The sequence below is a fragment of the Macaca fascicularis genome, chromosome 11 (assembly GCF_037993035.2).
Source record: "Macaca fascicularis isolate 582-1 chromosome 11, T2T-MFA8v1.1".
Classification (NCBI taxonomy): domain Eukaryota; kingdom Metazoa; phylum Chordata; class Mammalia; order Primates; family Cercopithecidae; genus Macaca; species Macaca fascicularis.
This window is the reverse complement of record NC_088385.1, coordinates 30,148,205-30,156,978: the sequence shown is the minus strand read 5'-3', so window position 1 is coordinate 30,156,978 and position 8,774 is coordinate 30,148,205. Positions and strand designations below refer to the sequence as shown.

At 36.0% G+C, this 8,774-nt stretch overlaps 1 protein-coding gene across 16 annotated transcripts in view; it reads right to left on the bottom strand.

Moving 5' to 3' along the window:
* Positions 1–8,774, bottom strand: part of BMAL2 (basic helix-loop-helix ARNT like 2) — a 75,871-nt gene that overhangs the window by 7,467 nt on the left and 59,630 nt on the right. For all 16 annotated transcript variants that reach the window (XM_045364901.3, XM_074006462.1, XM_074006464.1 and 13 more), the window contains 7 exons: positions 8,294–8,534; positions 7,700–7,806; positions 7,389–7,539; positions 6,380–6,438; positions 5,522–5,630; positions 2,415–2,493; positions 161–269 (listed from right to left, as the gene is read on the bottom strand). In XM_045364901.3, the coding sequence (XP_045220836.2) occupies positions 161–269; positions 2,415–2,493; positions 5,522–5,630; positions 6,380–6,438; positions 7,389–7,539; positions 7,700–7,806; positions 8,294–8,534 (855 nt within the window). The remainder of the gene's footprint in view (positions 1–160; positions 270–2,414; positions 2,494–5,521; positions 5,631–6,379; positions 6,439–7,388; positions 7,540–7,699; positions 7,807–8,293; positions 8,535–8,774) is intronic.

The following is an 8,774-nucleotide window of genomic DNA, read 5'->3' as shown; positions in this document are numbered from 1 at the left end:
AGTGCTGGGATTACAGGTGTAAGCCAATGTGCTCAACTGAAAAAAACCTTAGTTTTAAAAACTGTCTGCTTCTCTTGAAATTTCCTGTGCCTGAAAACACAGTGATTAAGAAGGGGGTTTTGATAATGAAAATGGTCAGCAGTTCCCAAAGAAAACTTACTGAGGAGTGGCTCATGGCTGTGGACAGCAACAGTACTCTGGTTTTGCCTGGTAGCCTCTAGCTCCCCCATTTCAGAAGGACTTGGTGGAAACAACTCCTTATTCGACATCTGAAAAGACAGCCAGAGTAATAAACAGTGAGGTTCCTACTAGAATAAGGATAAATACTCTATTTATTTATTTATTTATTTTTACTTTTTATTTTTTTTTGAGATGGAGACTCGCTGTGTCACCCAGGCTGGAGTGCAGTGGCATGATCTCGGCTCATTGCAACGTCCACCTCCCGGGTTCAAGCGATTCTCCTGCCTCAGCCTCCTGACTAGCTGGGATTACAGGCATGTGTCACCACGCCTGGCTAATTTGGCTAATTTTTTGTATTTTTAGTAGAGACGGGGTTTCACCATGTTAGCCAGGATCTCCTGACCTCGTGATCCGCCCACCTTGGCCTCCCAAAGTGCTGGGATTACAGGTGTGAGCCACTGTGCCAGGCCAAGACAAATACTTTTTAGCAGTTATCAGACATGGGCCAGCCGCCAGTGCCACAACTACCACCATCAGTATGGAAGCTTGCTTTTCCCAAGTACCATGTGCCAAGCTCTCCACCTGCATCGTCTCATCTCACTTCTCAGATACTGTGAGGCAGCTATATTACACATCATCAATCTGAGGCCTAAAGAGGGCACCTTGCCCAAGGTGCTGAAGCCATGATTCTAACTCAAGTCTACCTGACTCCAAAGCCTGCGTTCTTAAGAGCCATAACTGAAGGTGCATATGTAAGGAATAGTTTTGGATGAAGAAGAAAAAGTTAATGACCACAAATGCTTCAGGTCAAAGTTTATTTCTGTGTTTACAAAATGATGGCAAAACTATACCTCATATAAAACTACTATGGGAAATACTGCTTTGGAGTAGGAAACACTAAACCAAATGCTGTTACTGAAAAGTTCTTATACTGTTATATAGTTACAGGCCAAACAATCTAATAATCCATGTAGCTCATAAAATAGGAAATCATTTGCCTATACTGTCTTATTAAGTTAACATACTTTATCTATAGAATGCCTACATAATGTACACTACTTAGACATTTTTACTACCACATAAATCTGTTTCTCGCATACTACCTCGCACAAAATGGATGCCCAATAAACATGTGCTAACTGTATGAGTAAATGAATAAATAATAAAGCAGAAGACATGATACTTGTGTAAAAAGACATGACATTTATATTTTCTTTTTTTGCTTTTAGACAGTTGCAGTCTGCCAGTCAGGCTAGTGCAGTGGTGTGATCATAGCTCACTTCAGCCTCAAACTTCTGGACTCAAGTGATCCTCCTGCCTCAGCCTCCTGCAGTAGCTGGGATTACAGGTATGGGCCACCATTACTGGCTAGTATTTTTAAAAATCTTTTTTAGAAAGGAGGTCTCACTATATTGCCCAGGCTGGTCTTGAACTCCTGGCCTCAAGTGATCTTCCTGCCTCAGCCTCCTGAGTAGCTGGAATTATAGGCACAGCCACCATGCCTGGCTCTGATATTTGTATTTTTAAGTTTCTGTTTGTCCCTGGTCAGATAAAATTTCTCTTTTCTCCTGTAGTCTGACACTGCTTGATTTACATATCTGCTTTAGAGCTTTTTGTTGTCTGTGCTAAATTAGAATTATATTGTATTTTAGTCTTCCAGATAGCACTAGGTTTAGTAATTTTTGTATATACAATAATGCATTTCAAATAGCTAGTATTTGTTCAACTGAATTAAGTAGTATGTGGTATTTATCTCGTGGCTTATATTATTTAAACTTTTTTTTTCAAACCTCAAGGAGTAGCTTTAATCTACTAAATTGGAACCTATTACAATAACAATAATAAGAGCTACCATTTATTGAGCACTTACTGTGTGTTAGGCACTGTTGTAACAGTTTTTGTTTATGTATTTAAGCTCTTAATTCTCACAATCCTCTAGGAGATCAATGATATTCTTATTCCTACTTTACGAATGAGAAAATTGAGGTACAGAGAGTTTAAGTAAAAGCCCAAGGTTATGTCCCAGTAAGTGTCATAACTGGGACTCAGATACTGTGTTCACAGCAACTTCACTTTTTACTATGCAACAAAGCCACTTAAAAATCACTGAGTGACCAAAACGGGTTCTTTTTTTTTTGACAGAATGACTTATTTTTTTAAAAGAAATAATCAACAAGGGGCAAATTTTATTGTTCATTTATTTCATGAATATTATCATTTACAAGTATACTTACACTCCTGCAGTTCACAGTGTTAGTATCTTTCATTAAATTTGTTGGACCCAAATCATCAAGGTATGAAGAAGACTGTAACCTTTTAAAAGTGACACATAAAACATTTTTAATTTTTACATATTTTAGAAGGAAATGTTCTCCTCTAAATACATAATAATCTACTGATAAAAATACAGTGAGGAACTTGAAACTGAGTATCATAGCAGGTTTCACAATCAGACTGACTTTCTAGGTGCCAGGCTTATTTTTGACTATGGAATGCTGAAAAACACTCCATAGTAAATAGAAAAATAAAGCTCTGAGGTAAAATCTCTTGAGTAAATCGTATCATCTGTCAATATAGCCTGTGTTAAAATAACAGAGTAACACAGCACAGTTTAAAACAGGTGTTCATGTCAAAAATCAGCTCCTCCTCAAGATACTAAATGGCAGAACTGAGAGTAAGGAAAGATTTATTAACATTCTGGAACCTTTTTAAAGTGGAAAATGTGCCATATTTTTACTACAATAGGTCATCCTCAGGTAAAAATCAATGAAACACATACATAGAGAACAAAATGGCATAAACACAATTTCATGTCTTATGTGTTCCCAAGAAGGCAGTTGACGTTGAGGTGTACAATACGATGGTTTACTGTACATATACATAGTAAAATTGCTGCAGTTAAATAAATTTACATATTCATCACCTCCCACAGTTACCTGTGTGTATGTGTATGTTGACAGCACCTAAAACCTACTCTCCTAACAAATCTTCAGTATATAACATCATGAACTATAGTTAGTTCTCATGCTGCACATTCGATCTGTAGACTTATTCATTCTATCTTAAGACCTTAAGACCTAAGACTATAAAACTATTAGGAGGAAATAGTGGAACAGCCTCATGACATTGGATTTGGCAATGATTTCTTGGTATGACATCAAAAGCACAGGCAACAAATGAAAATAAATAAATAAATTGGAGTATATAAAAACGAAAAACTTCTGTACATCAAAAAACCTGATCAACAGAGTAAAAAGGCAACCCAAAGACTGAGAGAAAATATTTGCCAATCACATATCTGCTAAGTGGTTAATATCCAGAATATGTGAACAACTCCCAACTCAACAACAGCAACAAAACAAACAACTTGATTAAATAGTGGGCAAAGGACTTGAATGCACACTTCTCCAAAGAAAATATACAAATGGCCAATAAACACATGAAAAGGCAGTCAATATCACTAATCAGTAGGAAAATGATAATGATTAGCTCACTGCAGACTTGAACTTCTGGGCTCAAGTAATCCTCCCACCTCAGCCTCCCAAGTAGCTGGGACTATAGCTGTGCACCCCTATGCCTCGCTAATCTCTTTTTTTTTTTTTTTGAGATGGGGGTCTCGATACGTTGCCCAGGCTGGTCTTGAACTTCTAGCCTCACATAATCCTCTGCCTTGGCCTCCCAAAGTGCTGGGGATTACAAGCATGAGCTATTGCACCTGGCCTTTTATTGTGTCATTTTTTTTTAAATGTAATAAGCCAGGTAGCCAGGTATGGTGGTGTGCGCCAGTAGTCCCAGCTGCCTGGGAGGCTGAGGCAGGAGGATCGCTTGAGCACGGGTTGTCCAGGCTGCAGTGAGCCATGATCACACCACTGCACTCCAGCCTGGGGGATAGAGCAAGACCCTGCCTCAAAAGAAAATTAAAAAAAAAAAATAACTATTCTATATACTATAATGTTTAATATAGAGAGATATATAAAATTAAATACATAAGGTTTAATATAAAGCGTATTTTATTCTTTACACAATAAAACTGTATATACATTAAGATAGCTTGTCTATTTTACTGTATGAAATTCACACATTGTCCAGTTTATAATTTCTCTTTTAACATTGTTATAATGATATAGTTACGTGTAAGGTTCTAATTTGCATACAATTAAATTTACCAAATATTTTTCTTTATAAATTCTGGATTTTGTGATGTTTAGAAAGGACTTTTCAAGTTGAGAATATAAAAATTCATACATGTATTCTTGAAAAACTTTAGTTTTATAGTTTTACTTTGAGCTCTGATTTATCTGGAATTTATTTTAGTGTAAAGAATAAAATTAGAGTCTAGCTTTATTTTTCCCCCAAATGGTTATACAGTTATCATAATGCCCTTTAATGTTTAATTCATTTCTACCTACTGATTTAAGATGTCATTTTTAATTTTTACCATATAATAAATGTCCATGTGCATTTGATGATGTTTCTGAAATATAGTATTTTACATTGATCTATTTGTGGGTCACACCAAAATGTTTCAGTGGTCATAGCTTTATAATGTATTTTAATATCTGATAGCATTAGTCTCACTTTATTACTTTCTTATTTTTCATAAATTTCTAGATATTTTAAAGTGATTAGTATAATCTGTTGGATTCCAAAAAAAAATGCATGGTGGTATTTTTTTTTTTTTTTTTTTTTTTTTGAGACAGGGTCTTGCTCTTTTGCCTAGACTGGAGTACAGTAGCAGGATCACAGCTGACTACAGCCTTGATGCTGCTCCACCAGCCCCTCTCCCTCCACCCCACTCCAGTGATCCTCCCACCTTAGCCTCCCAAGTAGCTGGGACTACAGGTGTGCACCACCATATCCAGCTAATTTTTTTTTTTTTTTTTTTGGTAGAGATGGGGTTTTGCCATGTTGTCCAGGCTGGTCTCAAACTCCTGTACTCAAACAATCTACCTGCCTTGGCCTCCCACAGTACTAGGATTACAGGCATGAGCCACCATGCCCGGCTACACAGTGGTTATTTTGACTAGATCCACATTATATTCACAGTTTAGTTTAAGGAACAGGACATTCTTACATTCTGTCTTCCTGTTGAAAAACAGCTTCTATCTGAAGTTATTTGAGTTATCTTTTATGCACCTTTGAGAATTTTAAAGTTTTTTTTCATGTTGGTATGAACATTTCTTGTAAAATTTATCTTTTTTGTTGCTACTGTAAAGATAATATTTTCCATTATATTAAACCGGTTATTATTTGTATATAGGAAGACTACTGATTTTTGTATATTGGTTTTATAAATATGACATTTTTAGTTTTGAAAATATTTGCAGCAATAAAACATTACCTCTGTAAATCCAGAATTTCATTTGCAATATCTGTTCCAATACTACCAGCACCAAGTACTGTTCCAGCAGACATTCCAGGTACACTCATACAAGACTGTCGAGAGGATTCTAAGTAACAGAAAAGGGGACATTCAATTAAGGACTTTATCTTTCTTTCAATTCAAATAATTTCACAGTTCTCTCCTTAAAAGAAACAGACTAGCTGTATCCAAAAATGTTAGAAAACACTCATTATTGCATTACAAATGTAATTCATGATGCTCTTTGAATCAAATGTGTAGAAAGTCACTGAGGGCACAATCGTGACTTGTAACCCTTGAGTCCAGTCTCTTCCCACTTTAACTTCCACAGCAATACTACTTCAACGTTACCTAAGATTTTTATTTTTACAAGTAATACATTAATATATTCCTGTGGTGAAAAACTAACACAGATAAGCAAAAACTCCCCCTAATACTTTTCATTAATTTGTCCAATTGACAAGGAACGACATTAGCTGTTAGGGCTGAATAATGGATAAAACATCATTCCTGCTCTTAAAGAACTCAGTATACTGGAAAGCAAGTAGAATGAACAACTAACTGCAGTACAATGCAAGATTATAACAGAAATGTGAGCAAAGCACTGTGGAAATTTTGAGGGGGATATGGTGATACCTTTGGGGGTTTAAATGGGATATCTGTTTCTCATTGAACTTAGTCTCTTCTAAACCAAAGTTGGGATTCCTATAACCTAACCTGTAGAACTCCTTTTAATTTCACCTTCAAATTTTCCCCTCTCCAGGCCAGAAAAAGACAATAATAGTCTTAATAATACGTCTTAGTAATAAGTCTTCCATCATCTGAAACTAAGCTTACCTTCTGATGATTGAGAGCTACAAGGAAAAAATGATGCTTCTCCAGGCTCACTATGTCCCCTAGAATTAAAAACACCATAGATGATTTGTTTTCTGAGGTGAAGGAAACTGTTATAGCAACTACACCAAGCTCTATATATTTAATTTGTCAATTTGTGGCCCATTTATGTTTTATTTACACATATTGTTAGTATCACCACCAGAAATCAAGGTCTATTAAGACATTAGTGCTAAGTATCATGGCATTTGCCAAATGCCCCATTCCCCTATAAAGTACGTGTTCTCGCAATAACAAACTCTTAGTTCATGTACTAATAATAAGTAGGCAAAGATTACTGGGATGGATGACAGGAAAATACTGGAGGTATTAAACTTTTAAAAAAATTATTTTTCACTCGGTATTGTAGATAAGGAAACAACTGGTTCAAGGAAACCTTACAGCAATTTCAAAGAGAAACTTACAGAAATAAAGTAAGACTTAGAATGGGGCCATCCTAGTCTACTATAAAATCGGGAGAACTTGGCTCTTCCTTCAGGCTGACACAGCGACAGACCAGGGCCTGCTAAAGCAACACCTGGGCTGGATTTCTGTTCTCCCCCATGCTGGGCATGCCTACACAGACATGGTGGCACCCCAGGCTTACAAGATGTGCACATAAAAATGACAGGGAGGACAAAACAATTTCTTACAATAATGCACAGTTGAAATCCATGTCTGCATTGTTTACTGAATGGCCATGGAAGGTAGGAAGAAAATGGTTGAATAAATGCCTTTACCCTCACTTATTATATCAAGTAAGAAGGAATATATTACAAAAATGAAAACTTTTAGCTTAATTCTGAGAACTAATGTCACTGAACAGTAAATGACTTACTCAAAAGATAAATCTCAAGTTATAATAAAAGGCCAGAGGATCATATGGTTTTAATGATTTAGCAAGATGAAAGGAAAAAAGCAAAGAGACTCATTTGAAATCAATATAAAGGTCTTAACATAAAAATTTACTTACAAAACTAAAGTGTTGACAGATACAATATATTCCAGTTCTTTCGTCCAAGGATTTGTGAAACTAAACCATTGGCTTTTTAAAGTTACGAAAGAGCCATCTTTTGCTCTGAATTTGTAGGAATCTGTAAGTATTTTCTCCTTACTCTGTAGAACTTAATGAGAAAAGATAATTATCAGCATAACAGTCTACCACTATAAAAATCAACGTTGTGAGGAATAATTCAAATTTCAAATTTCACAGGAATGGGAAGTTAAGAGTTAAAGCTGTCATCTTGAATTCCCCAAAATGTCTTCTGCTCAATGCATACCTACCTGCTTTGTGCTTGTCAGTCAAATTACTATGGTCATCTTGATGAAAATATTCATAACAAGAAGTTCCCAAAAGTTCCTGAGGCAGATATCCTAAAATTGCTGTTGCCCTGGTTTTAAAATTGAAAATAAACTTCAGAAGTGGTGAGTGTACTCCCTCCCAGAAGACTGTAGGCCCACATATGGTCAGGATAGTAAAGAAGTGCACAGGGTAGGGGATGAGTGACCATGCACATCACTGGGCTCCTGTTGGCTGCCCTAGAGCCAGACTAGAGCCGCAACACAGAACAGACACCCAGGCATGAGGCCTCCACCCAATCCAGGCTGTGCTCTTACTAGCTTTTGCCAGTAAAATCGTGGGCACAGACCATGTCCAGTTTCTGCACCACTGGCTAAGAGACATTCTTTCGAGTTTACATGTTGGCTTAAACAAATTTACTGACATGTCCATATCCTTATTTCATTTAAACTTTCTGTTCTGAAACAGAAAAAAAAAAAAAAAAAAAAAAAAAAAATCTAGCAGTGCTACTAAGACACGTCTTTAATAGCTTCAAATATCCTATTGAATTCTAATCATTATAACATGTAAATGTTTACCTTTGATCTACATAGACAAATTTTCCATTCATTGCAAACCGGGTTATAAATTCAGTCGGTTTCACATGAATCTCTCCACTGTTCTGTGGAATAATATATGGCTGTAATCTTCCAATGGCCACAAGGCAGGTAAAATTACTGTTGTCTTTCTTACTGTTCCTTTCTTCTTCCATTCCAACAATATTTGGAGGCCAGCTTCTCAAGTAACCAGTGCAGTGGATAGTATAGAATTTTCTATGCTCTAATTCAAAGATTTTTCAAAAGGACATTTAGATCATTATAAATAAATCATTAAATTTCTTATATTGACATCTACAATAGTGATAATTGTGCTATAAAATGCTCTTTAAATATGCTAAAATATGAAAGGGGAATGGTATTCCATTGAAAAGATATCATCAATTTTGATTATTTCATGACTTTATTATTAATAGGTTATTTTCCTCAGGAACTAAATTGTATGTACTACATGAAAAAGCAA